Source organism: Chelmon rostratus, chromosome 13 (genome assembly GCF_017976325.1).
Source record: "Chelmon rostratus isolate fCheRos1 chromosome 13, fCheRos1.pri, whole genome shotgun sequence".
Classification (NCBI taxonomy): Eukaryota; Metazoa; Chordata; class Actinopteri; order Chaetodontiformes; family Chaetodontidae; genus Chelmon; species Chelmon rostratus.
The window spans coordinates 1,536,169-1,559,392 of NC_055670.1; the positions used below are offsets into that span (position 1 = coordinate 1,536,169).

The following is a 23,224-nucleotide window of genomic DNA, read 5'->3' on the forward strand; positions in this document are numbered from 1 at the left end:
TCTGGACACATTCCAAAAAATGCAGCTGACAGTTTTTGTCAGTGGGAAGCCAGTTAGGGATCATGCGGCAACAACTCTAGAGGGACACCTGCATGGTTTGGGATCGGAGCAGGAAACCAAAACCTTCCTGAAGAAGTGCGTCACTCCACCAGGTTCCTCACTCCACCAGGTGAAAAGAAGTGGGTGGTAGCACCACTGTTGTGCAGGACTGCAGTGTATGGGGGACAGGCCATTCCACATTTGGAAAGAAAAAGTAGGGAAGAACATCACAGAAATTATACTGTAACGAGTAAGGTGTTGACTTTCTCCCTGCTTTCACCACTATATTTTGAACAGCATGCAAGAGTAATTCCAGTCTTTCAATGATGGACAAACAAAATGCAATGTCTGAAATTCTGCCATTTATCAGATGGACAGCCCTAACGTAATACTAAAGTGTTCCTAAAACTACTGTCATAGGTTACATTAAAGTTGTGTTGCTGGTCTTTCTTTCTTTTTCCCCTTCATTTTTTTATGTCTCCCTCTCTCTACTAACAATAGACAGAGTGAGAGTTGTGAGTTAGACTAATTGCTTGAACCAGGTTCTGGTGTTATGGATCCTGCGCCACAGGCTGCACAGGACTGGCAGAGAGCTAACAAGTTTAATGATGTTATTAATTAAATATGAATACTATTACTGTTTGTAAATGTAATTGTAACATTTCTAGTGGCATTCCATTAACATATAAAAACTTCATGGTGACCCTTGAAAATATATGTTTGATTTGGCAAATGACTGAAACAAATGACCGGCTGCAGCACAGCCTGCTTTCCCCTCTTGTTCCTTATAAGGTTAAGCAGTAAGTACAATAAGAGAGAGCATGCCTTTTACCTTCTTGTTCAGGGTAAGTAAGTACAGGATCTGCAAACACATAAAGTGTCGGCAGCCCTTTTATTGCCCTTATAAGGCTTCTTACTCAAGGCAATTGCACTTTTAGAAACCTCTTAAAGCCAATCTTTGACAAATCAATGAAAACACATTAATAACGGAGGTTAAAAATTCAACATCTTTAATAAACAAAGTGTTTGATATTTACAGCAAGGTTTCGCTTAATGGCTAAAATTCAGTGACCCTCCTGAAGGAACCGACGATGGCGCAGGTGGCACACCAGTCACGGTACCTCCTGTACTCCCCAGTTCTCAGGAAGTACTGTCTGCCTCGGTAGTTGGGGTACTCATAGAAGATCCAGTAGCCATTCATAACATTACAGGAGTAGACATGGCGGTGATGGAAACGGTCAGACACACAGGGACAGTCATCCATGAATTCCATCATGTGACCACTGAAGTCGGGCTTCTCGTAGATACGCAATCTGTAGGAGCCTCGATACTGTGGGACCACAAGGAAAAAGGTTTCATCAAATAACCACAAGCTTCTGACAAATCAGATCTAACAATGGACAGTGTTAACACAAAAATATGCCCAAATTGCAGAATCCTTACTTTCCATTTAGTCATCCTGACTTGTTAAAATGAACACAGACTTTAAAGTTAGAGTTATGCTAAAATTTCTCTTGTGCAATCTTTCATTGTCATCTCTGTCTTAACAAATACAACCCACTTACCACTGGGATCATCCGGCACGAGCGGATACAGCTACTGAAGCCCATCCACCTCTGGTAGTCAGGATACTCTCCCCTCCTCATGAAGTACTGGTGGCCCATGAAGTTGGGTCGCTCATAGATCATGAAGCAGCCGCTCTCCACCCTGATGGAGTTGCAGCGGCTGAAGTACGAGTGAAGGTCTGTGCAGTCATTGCTGCACTCATAGCTCCGACCCTGGAAGTTCTTGTCCTCGTAAAAGATGATCTGGTGGAAAATAAAAGCGCAGATGTCATGCGCTGTAGTGTGAACTTTGCCTCATGACATGTTTCAGCAAAAAAGAGAATAAGAAATCAGCTCTGTGTTTAATATTAAACATAGTGGGAGCAAAGTGGAAAGCTTTGTAGCAACTTACACTGAATTTGAGCAGAGAGGATAAACAGTACTTACCTTGCCCATGGTCTCCGTTGGAGAGATTCCCCATGTTTTCAGGGCTTTTTATACTACCTCTTGACAAACAAAGTATTGTTATTCAAATTCTCTCATAGTTATAATTGAAGGCTACTGGCACATGTTTACCTTTTTGTTGGAGCACAACATTGGGTCAGAAATATGGATTTGTATTTGAAAAAAAGGATAAATAATTAACTAGTTTGGTGTTTTGACATGCATGGACAAAGGAAAAGACTAGTATGGTATCCACACATCCAGTGGACAATGGCTGCAGAACAATATGGAACAGCCCTTTCGCATTAAATATGTTGCGCAACAGAGCAGGAAGCCATTCACTCCCCCTAATGCTCTACCTGAGCTACCCCACTGTATGCAAATAAGTAAGTGTATGCTGTGCTGTCGCTCTATGTGCTACATTGGACATTAAGACTTTATTTTGTACATTGTTAAAACATACTATCAGTTATCTGTATGTGTGTGGGATGCCTGTATCATTCATTTACTAACACCACATTTACTCGTAGGTTCAGGTGGGGTACAGCATTTTTGCTCAACTATCTTTGTTTTGACCTATTGGACTACAATTCCCTCATTGTATCACAGCCATGTTTGACTTTTTGAAGACTTCCCATATAATGTTACACTGCAAAATGAGTATATGGTCTCAATTTTTGGTCCAGCTATAGCTAGTGTTATTTATTCATGACATTGTGTATTGTTTGTTTAATTACAGATAATTTCTCATATCACATCATCAAGATTTGTCCGTATCAAACAGATAATGACCAGTGATAACTTGATATCATTAAGAAATACAAGCCCTACAGAGGATATGTAGCTAGCTCTGTTTATTTCATCCTTTATATGAACATACACCTGTGTCGTAGTATGACTTATATCTTAAAATGTAAACTTATATATACGTTTGAATGTTTTTGAGGTTGTTTCTGATGTTTGACATAAAAGTTTAATATGAGGTTTTATAGTTGTATAAAATTCGAAACACAAAAAGTACAAAAGAGCTGAGGAACACACAGGTGTGACTTTTATCTCTGCTTTATTGAAAGTACATTTTATGGGATTTAATGTTTTTCCCAGAAATTAATTTGCATTATTTTTGTTTAAAAAAAGTATTGTATTTCAACCTTTATACATTTTTTTTCCCAAATATTAAGAAAAACTTGAACTGAATGTGTATGATTCTCATAATCTACAGGCGTATTTTAAGATATATAAAAGGACATGTTAGTCATAAAAATGCAGTATGACATTCATCAGCTTAATTTCATTTATTTTGATATGGTATGATTGACCTTGTTTTTATATTTATAAATATGTGCTTATACTATTTGTTATATATTACTTTGAGAGGCAGTGTCCTGCTTTACTAGATCCATCCTGATTTTTTGTTACTTACCTCATATTCTGTAATTTATTGTTGGATCTGTCCAGAATCATTGTATTTGTGACATTCTGGTCACCTTTTCATGTTAGTTTCCTGTCTCACACAATCTGCTGCTACTCTCTATATAGTGTTTTGTGTTAAACACGAATGGTATGGATAAATTCTGCCAGTATAGAGACCAGCTAATCCCATCAGGGCCACATAGCAGGAAACAGCAACTCTGGCTCTGTTTGGTATGGCATGCCTAAACATAGAGGAGATTAAACCACAGTGAACACACAAGCCAGAAGCTATGGTAGATATATTGTTTAGCCCATGGTGCCAGACAGAGGATTTATTTCTTCACAATCAACAGGAAGAACAAATCTGTACTCATAAATTTAAGGGTTATTTTACAAAATGATAATACATTTTGTAGTAATTATTGTTTCAAGTGGCCTAAGTGCCAGTTTTGAGGCAACACACCACAGCTGGAAGATACATAGAGGAAAACAGTAAAGTTTTATTAAGCAGTTAAAGTTTATTGGGAAAATAGACAGTTAACTCAGAAAAAGATGCATTTTAGCAAAGCTTGACTTCAGTTGAAGTCTGTGATTCTTCTGAGGGAACCGACTCTTGGGCTGACGCCTCCCCAGTCGCTGTACCTCCTGTACTCCCCAGGCCTCAGGTAGTACACTCTGCCCTTGTAGTTGGGCTGGTCGTACAGCAGCCAGTGGCCGTCCATCACATTACAGGAGTTGAAGTCGGACATGCTGAGGCGGTCCTGGACATTTGGACAGTCATCCACCAGCTCATGCATCTGGCCGGACATGTCGGAGCGTTCATAAAGCCTCATCCTGTAGGAGCCTCGGTGCTGGCACAGGATGGAAAACACTGTTACTGAGTCCAGTACAATAACACATCTCACTGACATCCAGAGATATTTGTGTGTGTTTGTAGGGGTCTCATCAGGGACTTCTGAGATTTTTTAAGCATTTAAGACAGAATGCATAAAATGTATTGCATTAGTCTATCAGGCTATTTTTACAGTGCCTTTAAACAAAATTTCAAACAAAGTCTTAATGACCTACCGGGGGGATCATACGGCAGGATCTGACACAGTCGTTCATTCCAATCACACGCTGGTTATCAGCGTACTCTCCTCTCCTCAGATAGTACTGGTTTCCCATATAGTTGGGTCTCTCATAGATCATGAAGCAGCCACTCTCCACCCTGATGGAGTTACACCTGTTGAAGTAGGAGTGAAGGTCCGCACAGTCGCTGCTGCACTCATGGGAGCGCCCTTGGAAGTTTCTGTCTTCATAAAATATGATCTGCAAAAGCAATCGTGGTGCACACACAAAGATAGTTTCCGTTTTAAACACAGTGCTGTGAATTTGTAGTTGAGCAGAGACAGATAAAAAAGAAACTCTCAAATTAGTCAGTAAAATACAGGCGTGAAGAAAGTGTGGGCAAAAGCACAACGTTCTAATTTTCTTTACCTTTCCCATGGTTATGTTGGCATTAGACTGTATTACCGGTCAATGCTGTCCCTGAGCCAAGCCACTGTGCTTTATAAAAAAAAAAGAAAGAAAGGACAGCTGTGTGATTGCACAGCATAAAGTATTGTCATTCAAATATATCCCTCACAGTGATGATGGATCAGGGGTGGGGGGGTGTGGGTGGGAAAAATCTGTTTATGTATAGATGACTCTTGGTGTGTGATGAGTTATTGTTCTTTCCTCCATGTTCATCACAATTTACCCCCAGAAAATGCCACTGCACAATAGACTGATAGACTGCCCGGCATCAGCAAGATTAAATTGATATTTAATAGGGCTGACACATGATAATCAGTACAATCTATCACATAAAGAGATATTGAGATTTTTTTATATATATATCTGGAACGGACATAGGCCAACATAATTTCTGAGGTAGAATCAGATATTGAATATTACTTCATATGAAGCATTTACAGTATATACATGTCTCACTCATCATAGATCATTACAGTTGTACAATAGCTTACTTGTATGCTAAGTTCCAGGGGCTACAGTATCCACAATTCATGCTGCTTTTAAATGTCTGGGGTCCTCCTCAGAGCTGAACGGACTATGAAGACTGCATTTTGCAATTGCTTTATTACGATGGTGACTGTTTGATCAAGAACAGGTCCGAGAGCACTTTGTTATTGTTGTGAGTGCTCTTGATATGTGGTGAGCGCTCTGCGATAAGTCCATCATAATATCAGGGACTCGCACATTAATGGGATCCCTCGAAACAGATCAATAGTCTATGATGCGTCTGATGGAGCCGACCCTGGCGTTCCTGCCTCCCCACTCACTGAACCTCTTGTACTCTCCAGGCCTTATCAGGTACATCCTGCCCCGGTAGTGTGGGTGCTCATAGAAGAGCCAGTTGCCTTTGGTGACATTGCAGGAGAAGATGTCGTTTATGTGGAAACGGTCCATGACACTGGGGCAGTCGTCCACCAGGTCCATCACCTGACCTCCAAACTCGATCCGCTCGTACAGCCGCACGCTGAACAACCCGGGCTCCTGGATTTCAATGAGAGAGGGGGATCAATAGTTAAGCATTCAGAAGCAGATCCAGCCATGGTTATACGTTTCTGACAATAGTATATTTTGTCCCATGTACTATTTACACAGTAGCTGTAAAGGTGACATGCCACTTTATAGACACTGTCCACTAAAAGACGCATCATTGAAAGCTGTTGTATTGATGCTAATAGTTTACATTTCTATGAAGACCTCTATAATACACACTGTCACAATCATTCTGTAATGGATGCTATAATGTGCTGTAACACTACACAGTAGAAAATGAATCATTTTAACATATAAGCACCCAAGTTTGAGCAATAGAGTTTTTGAAAGCTGCCTCTAATGTCAGTTGCTTGTTCCACCACTTTGGTCCAAACTGAAACAGCTGAACTACCATTGGATGGCTGGAATTATTGTACAGGCAGTCATAGTCCCCAGAGGATGAATCTGCAGACACCATGAGGTTCACCTTTGTGACATGTCATTGTATTAGCGAAGTGTCTTGACACTGTTGTGTCACTGTTGCAATCACTTGGTGATCGCTTTCTATGTAGCGCCGTCAGCATGTCAAAATCACAATGTATTCATTTTGGCTCCAGTCTCAGAGAACCATTAGCACGGCTGCAGACTTTGTTACTGTGACTGAAGTTGTAAATAGCTACATAATAATGTCTTCGGATGTTCAATTTTTATTGCCAAAAAAAAACACATTTAAGTGTTTCCCCCGACAATTTTATTCTTAACATCCGTCAAAAAAAAAAAAAAGGCGTGACAGCAGTAGAAAACTAGAATAATTAAATTTAATGAAACCCTGACATGTTTTGAAATGTTAAGAATTGTAAGAATGAATTGTTCTGGTCAGAGAAGGGACTCTCCATCAAATCAACTAACATGATCATACCAACAACCAATATTTAATAGAATTACAGGCTATAGCTCAATTTATAATCCTGCTATGTGTCTGTAATACCCTGGTCGGTGTAAGTTCTTGACTTTGCCTAGAAACGGTAGCTCACCATGGGAATGAGGTGACAGGAACTGACGGAGTTGTTGACACCGTTCCAGTGATGGAAGTCCGGATAGTCTCCTGGGCTCAGGTAGTACTGGTTGCCGCTGTAGTTGGGTTTTTCATAGATCATGAAGCTGCCGCTCTCCACCCGGATGGAGTTGCAGTAGTTCAGGAGGCACATCAGGTTGGCACAGTCACTGCAGCTCTCAAAGTGGCACCCAGAGAAGTTCTTGTCCTCATAGAAGATGATCTAGACATGGAAATTGTGATGGTTTTGTTTCAAAACATTTCATGTTTTTAATTCACTGTCAGTCCACTTTCTGCTCTTTTAATAATAACGAAAAACAAACAGTAATGACTGATAAAGAATTCAAAAGAAAAACCTCAGGGCCTTTTTGCATTTGTTTACTTTCCAATAAGAGCATTTTCCCCATCACCCATCAACATGACCAGCACACTCTCACCCCCCCTGCCCTCCTGGGAGTGTGTGCTATGAGCTGCGATGTTTACCTTCCCCATGTTGGCCAGTTTGCCTGCCCTGTGCCTTGCCCTCTGTGATCCATTCGGCTCTTTGAAGACTCCCACCTGTCACATATATAGTGAATGTGAAATGCAGAGTCTGCATGTGTCATTCATATTGTAATAGCCAGGAATCTTTGGCATTTGTGCCTCTGTGCTATCCTGAAGAGATGTTTAGGAGTTACGTTCATAAGGTGAGAGCTGGCAGGTTGTTTGGAGTTGCCCTGGTGTTGTGACAGGAGGTTTTTGAATGAAACCATCCTAAACTCTTTGTCGTCACTGAATGGTGGGTGTTTTTTGTACTAATCCTAAAACTGGGTCATGCTCTGTTCTTTTCTAAATGCTCATGGATGATTTCAGGTGTCAGTGGAGTTCTAGGTATGGATGTTTCACCTATTTAGTTTATGTCCAGATTATTTTTTTATTTAGTTTATTTTATTATTTCTTTTTGCAATTTTGTAAAGTTAGATATTCTCAGATAACAGCGTTATTAGTAAAGAACTATAAAGGAGGAACTACAGCGCCTGTATTTCTAACAGTGACCACACCAATAACACATCCAATGTACACTGTGTAGATATATTAAAAAATTGAAATTCTCCCATTAATTTACAGCGTAGTGCAGCTTGGTACAAATGAGTATCTGTGTCTCTTTTTTGTGAACAGCATGTTTGACCCTGTGTTATCTATTATTTCAACTCTCTACCACTGACCTCTGGTGGAGAGGTTCATTTCTGTCCAAATACTGACACACAGACAGTAACTTCTCTCTGCTTTAACAGTGAAAAACTGCTTTGAAATGTTTAAATCTCTAATTTAAAGAACAATTATCCTCGTGTTAATACTCTGTATTTCGTCTTTGTTTAGCTAATGTGAAACAAATATAAAGGGAGACAAAACAGACTCATAACGTCCTTCATTTAGTAGCTATTCTGAAGTTTTCGATAGTATTTTGTCTCATCAGCAGGTGGTGTTAAATTTAATTTTTTTTCCTGAGCAGTCGCAAGATTTCTGGTCCTCTTGACCTTAGAAACACAATTCCATGAAAACCCTGCTAACTCTATCTGCTGATGAAGATCATGTGATATAATCGAAAGCTCCGCAACAGCTACTACAGTGAATAAAGTCTGCAGATATAAAGTATATGTATCAATGCAAAGTACACAGAGTGAGAGGCACAGGCAGAAAGACTTTCCTTCAGCTCTACAATAGATAACACTTGAGTCTCCGTGTGGTGAGTATCAGTGCTTGCAGTATTTTATTCAAGCCTCTGGTTAAAGTCAGGACGTCAGGCCATGACCCCATCACATCCTCAAGTGAAAACCTGCCCTCCAGATGCAGAGAGCAAGAACAAAACTGAATACACTTGAGCACTGACGCCACTTTATTCAGCGTGTGAAACAAGGCATAGAGCAGACATTTCACAAGAACCCTTCTACTGTCTTTAGAGATCCGTGAGTCGCCTGACAGAGCCGACCCTGGAGTTGTTGCCCCTCCAGTCACTGAAGCTCTTGTACTGGCCGGGCTTCAGGTAGTAGTGACGTCCTCTGTAGTTCGGCTGCTCGTACATCAGCCAGTGGCCGTCCATCACTTTGCAGGAGTTGAAGTTGGAGCTGTGGAAACGGTCCATGAGGTTGGGGCAGTCGTCCATCAGCTCTATCATTTCGCCTCCCATGTCGAAATGCTCGTACAGCCTCATCCTGAAGCTGCCGGTGTGCTACAGAGGGCAGGACGGCCAAAGAGTCACGTCAACAAAAGTCAAATGTTCTTAGAGGAGGAAAGCGTTCTACTCTTCATACGTGCAACCAATTAATACTGATTGAGATCTGTTAAAAGAATAGTTCGACATTTTGGGAAATACGCCTATTTACTTTGTCATGTGCTGATATCAGACATGTCTGCACAGTGAAAATTAAGCTGACATGAGCAGTGAATTAGCTTAGCTAGCCTAGATCCATCTAAAGGCAACAGATCCGTCTGCAGGCATGTGTAACCAGTCTTCACTGGTTGCCTGATGACTGCTCCCAGCCATGAACAAGTCTGGCCTGTATCCCCTCTTAACACCTCTGTGTTTGAATATCATAAATTAACAAGCTATAACATGCTAACTACAGACTATTGATAGATGCTAAGCTAAGCTCAGTAGCTTCAGATATCAGAGTCAGAATGCCTGATTTATCCCTGAGAGGACATTGGGTCAGTTGCAGTTGCAGAAAAAGGAAATAAGAAATATCTTAGTGAATGTAAAAATCTGAGAGGGAAGAGAATATTCTCATCTATCTCTTGACTAGAGTGAATAAATTCGTTTTCTAAAATATCAGTCTTTTCATTGTAAGTAATATCATCTAATTTGAGAATACAAATTGAACTCGATAGCTGGGATATAACTAAAACTAGTGTTTTGGTAAAGAAAAATACTGAAGTCATTAGTGGCTTTAGGTTTTCTTACAAAAGTTACACAAATCTGAAAGTTAAAGAAATCTTCACCTTTTCTGATTTTTTATGGATCTGTGAATTGTAGAAATTGTGGACTTTTTCTGGTCAAATTCTGTTGTTTTTTCACTTAAAGTAATTTATTCTGTGCACATTTGAACTTTTTATATTTTCCAAATATAAAGCTTTAGAAGCTCTTTAAGGTATATAGTTAAGGGGTTCAATAATTTTACAATTTTTGTCAAATATAATTTGGATCATGCTGACAAAAATAAAAAAAAAAAAAAATAAGCATATTATTATAAGACAGAAGGTCTTACCATGGGGATCATGCGGCAGGACCTGACACAGTCATTCAGCCCAGTCATGCCCATGTAGTCAGCGTACTCTCCCCTCCTCATGAAATACTGGTTTCCCATGAAGCCGGGACGGTCGTAGATCATGAACATGCCACTCTCCACCCGGATGGAGCGGCAGCGATCAAACATGGAGTGCAGGTCAGCGCAGTCACCCATGCACTCATAGTGACGGCCTCCAAAGTTCCTGTCCTCATAGAAGATAATCTGATGGAGCAGAATAGATGAGTGTGTCACATTCAGCACTGACACTAGTTTAATCACAGTGACTCACAGAGAGCCTGCGATGCACTTGTTGGCCGTCTGTTTTGTAAAACTGGACACAAACCTTTCCCATAATGGCTGCTGCTGTCGATCAAACCACTTCCTGTTTTTAACCACCAAAGGTAAAGCCCATCTTTATATACATTACTGTGGGAGTATAGGTGCAGCCATGGGTGTTGTTATTCAAATGAGGTCTGGTGTCAGCAGAAACTCTACAGGAGTCTTCCCACTTCTGTTTGTCATGTCCTCTGTTAAGAGTTTACTGCCACTGTACGGCTTCTAGCAAGAGCCACAGAATGGACAGGCGCTGGAACAGTCAATGCTGAGCTCTTTGACATATCTTGTTTGTTTCAAATGGGATGGATTCAGTGTGTACATACACTATAAAAGACGCCGTAAACATGGGCAGATAGGTACATGAATAAATAACCATGAACAGTGGTTTCTAAATATGTTCTACATAACTAACAACAGATGAATGGTGTGCATAATAACTCATTATCATTACTGACGTTTTCTGGCAGTCATTCTGTAGGAAAGCAACTGACAGAGCTAAATACAGGAAGAGATATAACTCAGTTGAATGTCCCAGAATGTGAATCTCATTAACAAGAAATGCTTCTTTAAAAAAAATAAATAAATAAATTTTTAAATATTAGAAGTATGTGTGGTAGTGTGGGGATTTAAACAGTGGAAGGATTATAAAGTGTGGGAAACAGTGGCTTGAGAAAAAACAAAACAAAATAACAACAGTTCTATTAATACTACTATTATATAATGCTATCTTAATAATATTAATACTGCCACGGCCAACAATGATTTACTTTTTCTTTTGTGGCCCAAAGTAGCCAACATCTTTATGAGCCAATTACTTAAATCAGTCAATACCAAATTCACGAGCACAGGGAAAATAGTTTAGAATAGATTCATTTATTTATTTTTTTAAAACAATATCATATTGATATGCCAGGTCAATCATTTTATCATAGCCGAATGAAACATCCCACTCCTTATTGTACCATAAGACACATTATTTATTAACGTTACCTGTTTCCACAAATACACGTCTTTTAAAGGAGGAAGTATATGGAAAGAAGTGCATTTCTGATGAAACTGAAATGGTAATAAAATCGATAAAACCAAGTGAGATTCCTGTTTAAAAATCTGTGATTCTGCGGAAGGACCCGGTGGTGGCGCAGGTGGCCCCCCAGTCACTGAACTTGCGGTACTCTCCGGGCCTCATGAAGTACTGCCGGCCGCGGTAGTTGGAGTGCTCGTAGAGGGTCCAGTAGCCCTCCATGACGTTGCAGGAGTAGATGTCACGGCTGCGGAAATGATCCTGCACCGACTCACAGTCGTCACTGAACTCCATCATCTGGCCCTGGAAGTTGGGACGCTCGTAGATGCGTATGCGGTAGGGGCCCTCGCTGGTCTGGAGACGTACAGTGAAGTAAAATACAAAATTAGAACAGGGGCTGCATCAGTGCAAGGAGCTCCTCCACTGCAGCTCTCCATGTGCGTCTGTGGTGCTTCTTCAACCAGAATGCCTATATTTTGCCCAAAATCTCCAAATGATTATCCCCTATTCTTTTACCCAAGTTTAATATTTAAATTTGGATTTCCAGGCTTCATCAGCACTTCACCATAAATCACATTTTTATTCTATTTCTTTATCTTCAGCAAATGAAAAAGAACTCACCAGTGTGGTATCTTTAGAAGCTTGTGTTTGTATCAAAAAAGTGCAATTTTTAATTAAACGTATTTAGTATTTCTTTTCCTGATGCACACACCAAAAACTCCATCCAAAACCAAAAACAAACTTCTGAGAGACAAACCTTTGTTTTCATGCATTAACAACGCCTGACAGAACAATTCATCAAATTAATGCTCACACAAAGCAACGTTTGCACCAAGGAACATTCACTCCACCTCTACATTATTGTTAAGACCTCACACACTTAACAATATATAAAATGTTATGTTATAAACTAAACATATAAATATAGTGAAATGTTTACCCACATAAGAGAAAGTACGGCAGGAGCGGATGGTGTCGTTGTAGCCCATCCAGCGCTGGTAGTCTGGGTACTCTCCTCTGGTCAGAACGTACTGGTAGCCGGTGTAGTTGGGCTTCTCGTACAGCACCCAGCATCCGCTCTCCACCTTAATAGAGTTGCAGCGGCTGAAGTGGGGGTGCATATCAGGGCAGTCGGTGTCACACTCATAGGAGCGGCCCTGGAAGTTTCTGTCCTCGTAAAATATGATCTGAGTCCAGGAGAGAAAGCAGAAGCGGAGGAAGAGTCAGATCTACGTTTGTCACAGTGGACAGCAGCAAGTTCAGCACAAATACATGATATCTTATGTTGGTCGTATAAACCGTGCACAAGCTGTTTTGGCAATGTTGTGCTTAATTACGGTCATGCCAATAAAAAAAAAACCTTATTCTAAATATACAGTATAGTTGTTGCAGTATTATTCTTGTCCCTGCTGTGTGAACCAGACATTTCTGTTTGCTCTGTTTTTTGTCCTGTGTCCTGATTTTCTTTAACATAAGTTGAAGTAGTAAGTAGTAAGAAGTCTGACAGTTGACAGACGCTGCGTGACTTACTACGAGTTATGTCTTGGCAGCCATCCCCTCACATTTCAACCAGTTTATGGCACAGTTGGTTTCTCTAATCTTGTAATCATGATGTAAACAACTACAAAACAGTTTGAGTAACTTGAAACACTGAATAACACTGCTGCCTTTCCCACAGAGATCTGATGTGTTTTTAGGTTGCATTAATCTCGAATATATCCTGCAATGCACTGGTTAGAATAATAGGCTTTACTCACAGTAACACTCTCTTACCTTACTACTCATCCTGCAAAGAGTGCTGGAGCCAGTCACCTATGGAAAATGGTGGTCTCACAAAGCAGGACCAGAGGCCCGCTATATAAACCTCAATCAAAGGGTTAGCAGATCCCACTTTAGCTGTTTTTTCAATGAGCAGGGATTTATTGTGCTGGCATCACTGCCAAAAGTCTTGATCCTAGGCATAGAGCAAAAATCCCTGAATCATCAACGCAAAAGTCCTAGCAGGCAAAATACTGACCCACTGTGCCCTCTTTATTGATATGGACATCAGAGAGACATTTTATCCACTAATCCATCATCAAGTGGATGCTTCTTTCCACGCAGAATGTCAGAGGTCATCACAAAACAACGTGGCCTTTAACTATCTGTTGAATTTGAAACGGTGGTAATTGGCAAGCCCAAAACAGAAAATGTGAATATTTGTATATTAATAACAGGGAAAGAGCTCTGCTGTGTTACTGATGATAGCATTAAATGCATCATTGTCACTGATCATCTTGATTGGGCTGCACCAGCTCTTCATTAATCCATTACAAAGCTTGAACATAGAGTCTTTCCTGACTAAAGACTTCAGTAATGTGTAAACCATAGAAAACTGCTGTCCAGTGAGGAGCAATCAATTATGTAAACAGTAAGTCACTGCATCACAAGCTAGTTTTAGAGGTATAAAAGATATATCTTTTGTAGCCTCATATATTATTGGGTATTTATTTTATTTACGTCTGCATACATGGAGAAATACGCTTCAGTTAGTAGTAGTGAGGCTATTAATATAGATTCAAATGAGTGGGACATAACTTGTCATGCTAATTTGACATTATTTACCAATTTATTCAAATCTGACTGGAAAGACATTTCACAATGCGAGGTATGGTGCATTATGTTTTTGCAATGTGATTTCAAGATTTACATTATTATTTAAAAAAAGCATTTATCAAGTTTCAGGTTAGAAATATCAAACTATTACTGTTCACTGTAAACAGGGCAGATATATTAGCAAGCTAACGTTAGTTCTGTCTCTTCACTGTCAGTCACACTGCACCACAGCTCATCAGCCTCTGTCATGTCAGTATCACGCTTGGTGATCAAGCTTCGTCTGGAGGGGGTGCTGGAGGGTGACTTCAGTCCTGCAGAGACTCCTGTGAACCCGCATAGTGCTCAGTGCTTTTCTCATGGCCATCACTGCTGTCCTGAGAGTGACAGAGAGGAGGCATTAGACAGACGTGATGTCTGCTTACATCCACAGGGTGGCAGTAGAGGCCTTCCATGCATTTATAAAGAACTCGTTCTGACACTTCCTCTTATTTTTAAACCTTTGGCCTGAAAAAATAAAAAGAAGTAAAGAAGTCTTTTTTATCTAGTTCTGTTCAGAATTCCTTTTCCTCTGAAATATTCTGGATTAAAACAGTGATAGACAAATATTGCAGAAATTAGGGTGCTATGGATACTCACACTCAGGAAGGAGTGAGACGAGGAGGACGATGATGAAGATTGCGCTGACACTCGTCCAGGTGGGGCACTAGCCTTCACCCTCTCAGACAACCATCTTTTCAACTTTAGACCTATGAGAGATTTTTAACGACTTTAGAGTAATTGACTCTATTCACTAAGAAGTGGAAGCAGCTTGGCTAAAAGTTAGCACACGGTCCAACTAATTTGTTGTTTCCAAAGCTTTCAACCACATTGTGTGGGCCTCCTCAGTGGATGGAGTTACTCAGTTGTCATGGTGATCTCTACAAGAACTTTTTTGTTGTAAACTGTAAACTGCTGTTTACGAGGTCAAAAATATACGTTGAGCTAAAAAAGGCCCAGTGCTGGTGTGGAAAATGTCTGGCCTTTCCTTCTTTCCTCAAATCTGTGTCAGGCGTAGATGCATGCACCCTGTGATCATGAGTCGGCATTCTTTGGCTATTAAGGGCCACAAGCCAAAAAAGTTTGGGAATCACTGTGTTAGATAACACCAGATAATTGTGTTTAATATTCATACACACTTACTGTGCTTCTTGGAGTGGTGCACAGCCTTGTAAGAGCCGAGCATGGCGAACGGATGGTAGGACAGAGTGAAGGGATAGACGATTGTGCCCTAGGGGTGAAAAAAAGTAGATTTAACTTTTCTATATTATATTACAGTTATTAAGTACCCAGCAAGAAAAGGTGTAAAAAAAAACAGTGGCAGCAACCTCTACAAATGTGCAATATAATTGCACTGTGTCTGTTTCTTCTAAACAGGAGTGTGAAGCATTAGCCGGGACGCTTGTACCTTGGATTGCTGGTTGGGGTACGAGGCAGCTGGTTTACACCTGTACAGAGCCAAGATTTCCTCCACCGGGAGGCTGTTCTGAGGCAGGACAATTGTGCAAAGGTTAGCAGCTAGTAAATGAAAACACACACAAAAAAAAAAAAAACATGTTCTGTTGTTTAATTTGTTCTTTTAATTTGGTTCAATGTGATTTCGGTTGATTTAATAAGAATATACTTGATGAACTGTTACACATAGTGTGTCTCCCTTGTCTGGTGGCCACTTGGGCCTGGTCATGATACTGGTTAACCAGTTTTAACATCCTAAAATGCAGCTTTAATTAAAAAAGAATAGGAAACAAAACATATTGAGGAGCACAATGGGTACCCCAGCTAAGCTGATACCCATGTTTAACCTTACTGGAATGTCAAGATTGTATAAAAGCTGCATTCATGTATAAATGACACTCACCATTATTATCCCTGCGAAGGACGACAGGATCATGGCCTCCCGTTCTAAGCGATTCGGGTACTGGGCACTTCGTGAGCTGCTTGTTGCTCGACTGTGGTAGAGAGGAAAGTGGACACAAGTTTCATTTAAAACAATATATAGTTGCTTTTTGGGAAAAAGTCCAAAAGTTCCAAAATAATAGTGAGTTTAGCAGTACCTTCCATCTCTAGTCTAATTTCAGTGTAAAGGATCTTACATGATGTCTCTGTTAAGCACATCCCGTCCCTCTCCTTTGTCCAACCACCAAAGGGCAACACTAATGGCAAGGTCATAGTGAGCCTGTAACATGCACACAAATAAAATACTGCACACAGCAATAGCACACTGGAGTACTCATTGAAACTATTAGCTGATTCATTATTTATTTTTTTCTTTTTAACCACTGTGCCTTAATTTTGTGCCTTCTATCAACTGATAGCAAGGAAAAACCCTCAGTGATTTTTACCAGGTCGTCCAGCACGGTGGAGGTCCTGTTCCCCTTTGGATCAAAAGACTTTTCTCTGAGTTTCTGCCCAATGTAATCACCACTGCTCAGATTAGAAAAATGAATCAGTTCCCATATTAAAATCTGCTTCATATTGTGCTTCTCAACACTCTCTGGTCTTTGAACATCCACTCACATGAGGGCCTCAACATCTCTTTTCAGCTGCCTTGCCTCCATTTTCTGAATGAAGTCCTTTCATGAAGGATTCCTGCAAAGACAGTAAGACTTTAAAAATATTTTCTTACATTGTAAGTACAGTATGACAAGGGGGGGCTATAATAAGGGATTGATGCACTGCTGAGGATGCAATGCAGCCAAGTTAGGACTTGAACCTGACACCTTGTTAGGCCCACATGGGGAGCTACCAACAAATGCAATGAGACAGCTATCCAGTCATTCCAGTCCACCTTAAAAGTACCTTCTCTGTCATTAATGGTAAAACAACTGAGTGCAACAAATCCAAAACTGAATCCAGCTCTCCTGTGCAAATAACATTTTAATGGGCAGATGAAAAACAAACTCCACATGCAAACATCTGTACTCACCACACAATTCAGTATGACTGTTAAGTGTTGAAGAGCAAAAACAGCTAACAGAAGTTCAGTTTATGTGATGATGGAAAAACCTGGCTGGCTGCAGTCAGAATACACTGAATCTGCCAACAGCTCTCTGGAGAGCACAAGCCTTTCACAGCGATGTGGGACAGGCTTCTCAGGTGATCGGCCTGGATTGAATAATTTATGACAGACCTCCTGTCAATCTTTGAAACCATTACCAACCACACACCACTGGAAAGGAAGCGGATCAATTATCAGAACATACAGATTGGTTTCAATTGCCCCATTTGCAGGATATTAGCAGCTCTCCCCACATCTGTTAGGTTAGTTGTTTTTGCTCAATTTCTGTATCTGATACAAGAACAAATACACGTTTACAGCTCATTTAGACCAAGTGACAGACGCTTTGTGGCTGTGCTTGAATATGACAAACTTTTGCTTGTCATCACTCCTTTTAAACATCAGTCTCGCTGGCCTCTCAGCACAGCTGTTCAACAGTTCAATGTACTGTATAATATGAGCCCTGGTCAAATGTCATATAGACATCATGTTTAAAAAAAAATGCAACCACAAACCACAGAGATGCAGCGTGAGACTATCGTTGTCACCTCACTGCTTGGTGAAATATGGCAGGTCATTTGAGGTGGAATTTTTACTAATACACATGGCACATTTAGACAGGATTAAGATCACAGAAGATCTCCACAATTATTACAAATCAGTAGAGGTCTCCAGGTAATACTAGCCCCATGCAAATTGAGCTGCACACATGCACACACACACACACATACATGTTTGTTCCATCTAAAAATGTGGATGTCCACAAACATGTTTGAAGTTTGACTAAAAAGACTGAACAAAAATGTCTCTAATGAAAACCAGCAACTTAAAATGAACCAGGTAAAGAAATAAAGAGAAAATAATCATCAGTCCACTAAAATGGATCTTTCCAACTGTGGGTTGGTGACAGTCTTCTTCTGCCTCTTCTTCTTGCCATCCTTAAACAATGGAGAGCTCAGAAATGTGCTGTCGGTGAATTTGTCTCCACGCCTCATTTTGCTGTTACAAAGAATGCAAAAATGCAATTAAGTACTCAGTGTTGTTTTCTGTTATAATCAGTTGTGAAATAGGGTTCATAGACACAATGTCCTCACCTGTTGAGGGTCGGCTCCTTATAGCTGACCACGCCATTTCTTCTCCTGGTTCTTCCTCCGTTTTCTCTGTCTGGGGTTGCAATGGTGTTGGTCAGTAATGTTAAGACTCTTCCTGCTGCAACACACAATAAATCAGGTTGCCTTTTAAACATTTAAAACATATTTTTTTAACATCTCTTTATCAGATTTGGTCCGGGTCCTCAGTTCGCTCATCATAAAAAATAACATATTTTGTCACTTATGGGTTTTCAGCCATGCAGACAGTCGTGCTTACATTTGGAATACTGATATATACATATCTCTCAGATTGCAGTGGGGGTAAATGTCGTTTAATTTCTCACAGCAATGAAAAATTGTATTGACTACAATCATTTGCCACATCTCTTTCCAGAACCCTTTATTAACTAAAAGAATTAACTAACAAAAAACTAAGTAAATGCAACCAGAAAAACCGGTCAGATATTTCCTGATTCAAATCAAAATTAAGACAATTCTATTTTTGACAAAGCTGCCTCCTTGGTTGCTTGTCTTTCCACGACATTGAAGTTTTGGCAGTGTTTGTTAGATGAAGAAAATAAGACATCAACAACGGTACATTTTGGTACCAAAACTCGGGTACAATACCCAAAATGTCACCCTTGCATTCAAAAAGAAAAAAAAAACTTGAACCAACCATTTAAATCTCTGCACTGACCATGTCTTTATATCCATGAATGGAGTGTGGTGAAACACTTAAAATACAGCAATATTCTCTGAACTCTGCTACTAAGAAAATGTGAAACCTTAAAGAGGCTGCAGCTGTTTGACTGACAACGGCAAAGCCATCGAACTTCACCTGCACAGTTAGACACTGCCACTGCAGACCAACAGCACTGGAGAGAAAAATGTAGATCAAGGTAGACACATCATTTTAAAAAATACTATAACGGACACCACACCTGGAGAGGCTTTGGTTGTGACAGCAGGAGACTCCCCGATCACTGCCGGCCTGTGTGATGTCTCCCTCTTGGGGGTAGCGAGTAATGAGCCCACATCAGTGTCAGCAGTGCTGATGTCTGTGGCCAGCCATGGTGGCATCTCATCTGTCAGCAGGTCTCCCAGATTCTGGTGAACCGTCTCTTCACTAGTGTCCATCATGTGACTGTAGGAATGTGACACATCAGATATCCACGTGTTGTTTAATGAAACATTGTCTTGAGTTTTGCGCTTATAGACAACAAATGTCTCCCTTGGATTTGTGGTCTCTCGGGGTGTGTGCAGCTTGGACGTCTTCCTGCACTGCTCTGGATTCAACTCCATCCTGCACTTTGATTTGTTGGACTTTGAATCATATGAATGTTTGAAGATGTCATCCTTTTCACTGATGACAGAATGTGAGTCAGCCACTTGTAAATCATCTGATTGTTCTTTATTTCTTTCAGGACGATCAATGCGGTCCCCAAGATAACATGCTTCATTCTCAGATATAAATCCTTTGTTTCTACAGCTACTCTTTTCCTGCTTTTCAAAGGCATTTAAATGATCCTCCCTCTGTATTGCTTTCTTCTTACTGGATCGACTCATTGTCCCTCTTCTGGCTTTTTTAGGTTTCTGAAACTCTGTTCCAGAAGTGCAGCCTTGGTCTAGGTCTTGGTCCAGTACTCCACTACTCAAATCATCTTGAGGGCTTCCTGAATCCTGAGTGGCCAGCCAAGAACGCTTACCAGAGCTCTGCGTTTCCTCCACAAAGGGTCCATTACTGTGCCTGTGTGGATCTGATTCTGAATGCTGCAGAACACGTGCTGCTTCACAGTTAGAGGACGCTGCAGAAGGCATTAAGTCCTGCTCTGCAGCATCCACAGTGCTATCGCTGTCCACTGAGATAACAAATGTCTCTCTGCATCTTGATTTGTGACTGACCTCAGAATTTTTCACAGACTTCATTTTGCGCTGTGGTTTGCTGCCCACATTTTCTACTTCACTGCAGAGCTGTTCCAATTTGGATGGACTGCTCTCACTTTCATGCAATGGTGAAGACAAAGTGACAAAAGTTTTCCTGGTAACTGAGGACACCCTCCTTCCTTTAGTCCTGGACCTCCTGCAGGTGATTCTGGACCTAGCATCTTCTGCAGTATCTTTCTCTGGTAGTAATTTTGCACTTTCACTGTTTTTTGAGAACTTGATTCCAGGATCCACAAGAAAATCCTCCAGATCAGGTGAGACGGTATCACAGCACGCAGTTTTTAACTTGGTTTGGTCATGGGATTTTAACTCATCCTTAGTCCTTTTCTGATGGTTGCCAGCTTCACACTTGTTCAATTTGGGAATGCGAGAGGGAATGACAGTCGAACAGTGCATTTTGTGCGAAGGAAGCTCAAAAATCTTTGGGTCTCCAATATCCTCTGATGTGTGTTCATCTGTCTGTAACAAAGAGACAGTGGGAGAGTTCTGAGCCTCACTCAACCTACAGTCTGCAGAGTTCTTCACTTGTGGATTTTCAGCCTCACTTGGCGCCCCAAAGGTGTGTTCCTTCTTCTTCTTGCTTTTCAGCTTGCCAGAGCTGACTGGTTTTTTGCCTTTGGTTTTCACAGTGACTATTTCAGTAGCATGACTTAGAGTCATCTCCATTGTTGTATCCAGAAGCACAGTCTTCTCTTGTTTGTTACCATGTTCTGGTTGAGTTCCCATAACTAAGCTACATGATGGATCAGCATCATCACAAAGAGATGACTGGGGATTTTCACATGTGCTCACAACTGAGGGGGCTTGACTGTTCTGATGACTGAGGACTGCCTTCATATCAAACCCAGACTGAGAAAACATCATTGAGAGCCTCTCTACTTCATTCCTTAGGCTGCTGGACGGACGGGATGTTCCTGTCTGTGGAGATTGGAAGCACTGGCTTGAATGCCTTTCCTTGACATCTGGGTTGTTATCTGTTAAATAGAAGTTGTGAATAAACAAATTACTATTTCCAGGGAACTCCACATCAGTATCTCAGGGAAGTTAACAGCAACTGATGATGATTAACACGAAAAATTCTAGAGCTCCTTACCACTGCAGGTATGAGTGGAGTTTTTGGGTCGGTTCTGGATATTGAAGATATCTGCACAGGGGTTTTTTCTAGGCAAGGCTGCTGTTCCTTTTTGGAGGTGACACAACAAAGTCCCTGAAATTTCTGGCTGAGAAGGTAACTGATCTGTAAGACTAATAGTGGGAGTTAGGGAGGGGGTATGGAAAAAGCAAGACAGAGAAAAAGAAGTAGCAGATGTCATTCACAACTGCCTAAACCAAAAAAAATTGTCCTTTCTTCAAAGCATATGAATGAACATTATACAATATTTGCTCACCTTCCCACAACAAGATTTTTTTCACTGATGTCACCTGATAAGGTCTTGTCTTCCTCAGGTAAATTAAGAAGACCCTGTGCGTAATAAAAATAGTTGCAATCACATATCATGTCTGGTATAATTTGATATTGCTGAGCATTTACTATGGTCATCTTCATCATTCTTAGAAATAAAATAATAAATGTGAATTTGGTTAGATAGCAGACTGAATTTTAAAGCCACGGTGGAACACAGAAACTAAAGATAAAGCTATTTGTTGTGTGTTTTCCCTCTGTCACAATTTCTTCTGCTGTACTGTCTGTCTTGCAAGAGATATCTGTGGTGACTTTGAATGTAATTTAATTCATAGCGTCCACCTATAGGTCACAAACTTGCCATAGGAAACAACTATTCTTAATACTTGGTGAGCGGATTTCTAACCTTGTCGGAGAATAGGTCAGCCACCATGTCCAAGTGCTGCAGAGTGTTGCTACGGAGGTTTTTAAGGATGAGGAGCTGTGAGAGAAAAATAATATGAAACGGAGTCAATACAATCAATCATCAAATCACAAAGAACATCCGTGCATTATATCCAATTCTGCCATATAGGTCTTGACTTTAACTACAGCAATTCTACATATTTTTAAGCCAATATCAAACCAACCAGTTTCCTGTCCTTGTATTTCCGGGTGGCCAGCTCGAAGCACAGAGCCTCTAGTTGTTTCTGGAGGTAAACAACATCCTTCTCCAGCTGCCTGCTCCTCTCCTTCTCCGCCGCCAAAGCAAGTGCTAAGGCCTTGTTGTTGGTCTTCAAAGAGACCTTGAAGAAGGAGGAGCTGTCTGGTGGGGTAATGAGGAAGCGTCACAATATTCATTTTTGGTTCATCAATTTTGCATCTTCTCCTTCATCAAAAAATGCCTGAGCACAAAGCTTGTAGTATAATGTGGATGTACAGTAAGGTACAGAATTGGTTTGTATATGTGTTCAAATGAATGACAGACTCACTGAGAATCTTGTTTTTGACCCTTAATGCGGCAGCTTTGGTCTGCTTGGTAGCCGTTTTGGGCTCCATTATCCTCACCGGTAACAAAAACAGATAACACAAGGAGGTGCGTGAGTGACGAAATCAAAAACCTGAAAGGAAAACAATGTGTTAGCTGAACACGAATAATTAAACTCGGCACATTCAGCAGCTTGTAAAAAAAGCTGGCCGACGCTGGATCTGATGAGTTATGCGTCTGTCTGATTGGGCCTAATCATGCACATTAACGTTAGATGGCATACTTAACGTCCGAGTCGGATATTAAATTTCAGACCGACCGACGCTAAAGCTGTGCGATAAAAATAACACCAACAGTTTACCATCCGACCAACACCTTTTTCCACTAGCAGCCTCAGCATGCCTAACAGAGAGCGAGCGTAAGTGATTAACTTTGCTGACAAACTCGATAAAAGTTGCTCATCGATCAGACGTTAGTTAGCCGACGTTAGCATTCGCTAACTTATTGAATGTTTCATACACTATGCTAACTGATGCAAGTTAACGGGC

At 40.7% G+C, this 23,224-nt stretch overlaps 5 protein-coding genes across 7 annotated transcripts; all 5 read right to left on the reverse strand.

Moving 5' to 3' along the window:
- Positions 1-1,096: 1,096 nt before the first annotated feature.
- Positions 1,097-2,051, reverse strand: si:dkey-57a22.15 (uncharacterized protein LOC795575 homolog). Of its 2 annotated transcripts, none has more exons than XM_041950041.1 (3): positions 2,031-2,051; positions 1,605-1,847; positions 1,097-1,369 (listed from the first exon to the last, which is right to left on the reverse strand). In XM_041950041.1, the coding sequence occupies exons 1-3, from the start codon at positions 2,037-2,039 to the stop codon at positions 1,097-1,099; spliced, it is 525 nt and encodes a 174-aa protein (XP_041805975.1). In that variant the 5' UTR covers positions 2,040-2,051. The 2 variants fall into 2 exon arrangements, with proteins under 2 accessions (XP_041805975.1, XP_041805974.1); XM_041950040.1 differs by having other exon boundaries at positions 1,608-1,847; positions 2,031-2,039.
- A 1,964-nt stretch (positions 2,052-4,015) lies between these two features.
- LOC121615705 (gamma-crystallin M2-like) lies at positions 4,016-4,931 on the reverse strand. Its single transcript, XM_041950065.1, has 3 exons — positions 4,920-4,931; positions 4,509-4,751; positions 4,016-4,291 (listed from the first exon to the last, which is right to left on the reverse strand). Exons 1-3 carry the CDS (start codon positions 4,926-4,928, stop codon positions 4,016-4,018), a joined length of 528 nt encoding a protein of 175 aa, XP_041805999.1. The 5' UTR covers positions 4,929-4,931.
- Positions 4,932-5,705: 774 nt separating this feature from the next.
- Positions 5,706-7,512, reverse strand: LOC121616259 (gamma-crystallin M2-like). Of its 2 annotated transcripts, none has more exons than XM_041950970.1 (3): positions 7,504-7,512; positions 7,001-7,243; positions 5,706-5,975 (listed from the first exon to the last, which is right to left on the reverse strand). In XM_041950970.1, the coding sequence occupies exons 1-3, from the start codon at positions 7,510-7,512 to the stop codon at positions 5,706-5,708; spliced, it is 522 nt and encodes a 173-aa protein (XP_041806904.1). The 2 variants fall into 2 exon arrangements, with proteins under 2 accessions (XP_041806904.1, XP_041806903.1); XM_041950969.1 differs by having other exon boundaries at positions 5,706-5,978.
- Positions 7,513-8,956: 1,444 nt separating this feature from the next.
- Positions 8,957-11,093, reverse strand: LOC121616264 (gamma-crystallin 2-like). Its single transcript, XM_041950974.1, has 3 exons — positions 11,078-11,093; positions 10,266-10,552; positions 8,957-9,229 (listed from the first exon to the last, which is right to left on the reverse strand). The coding sequence occupies exons 1-3, from the start codon at positions 11,091-11,093 to the stop codon at positions 8,957-8,959; spliced, it is 576 nt and encodes a 191-aa protein (XP_041806908.1).
- Positions 11,094-11,721: 628 nt separating this feature from the next.
- Positions 11,722-19,718, reverse strand: LOC121616250 (gamma-crystallin M2-like). Its single transcript, XM_041950959.1, has 4 exons — positions 19,688-19,718; positions 15,603-15,604; positions 12,588-12,830; positions 11,722-11,997 (listed from the first exon to the last, which is right to left on the reverse strand). Exons 1-4 carry the CDS (start codon positions 19,716-19,718, stop codon positions 11,722-11,724), a joined length of 552 nt encoding a protein of 183 aa, XP_041806893.1.
- Between the last annotated feature and the right edge of the window lie 3,506 nt (positions 19,719-23,224).

Coding starts and splice junctions, on each gene's coding strand:
- LOC121616259 (XM_041950969.1), bottom strand. Junction 5,979..7,000: donor CCTGTCACCTCATTCCCATG/GTGAGCTACCGT, acceptor ATTGAAATCCAG/GAGCCCGGGTTGTTCAGCGT.
- si:dkey-57a22.15 (XM_041950041.1), bottom strand. Junction 1,370..1,604: donor CGTGCCGGATGATCCCAGTG/GTAAGTGGGTTG, acceptor GTGGTCCCACAG/TATCGAGGCTCCTACAGATT.
- LOC121616250 (XM_041950959.1), bottom strand. CDS start 19,718: ATGACATCTTCAAACATTCATATGATTCAAA. Junction 11,998..12,587: donor CCTGCCGTACTTTCTCTTAT/GTGGGTAAACAT, acceptor GTACGTCTCCAG/ACCAGCGAGGGCCCCTACCG.
- LOC121615705 (XM_041950065.1), bottom strand. Junction 4,292..4,508: donor CCTGCCGTATGATCCCCCCG/GTAGGTCATTAA, acceptor ATCCTGTGCCAG/CACCGAGGCTCCTACAGGAT.
- LOC121616264 (XM_041950974.1), bottom strand. Junction 9,230..10,265: donor CCTGCCGCATGATCCCCATG/GTAAGACCTTCT, acceptor TGCCCTCTGTAG/CACACCGGCAGCTTCAGGAT.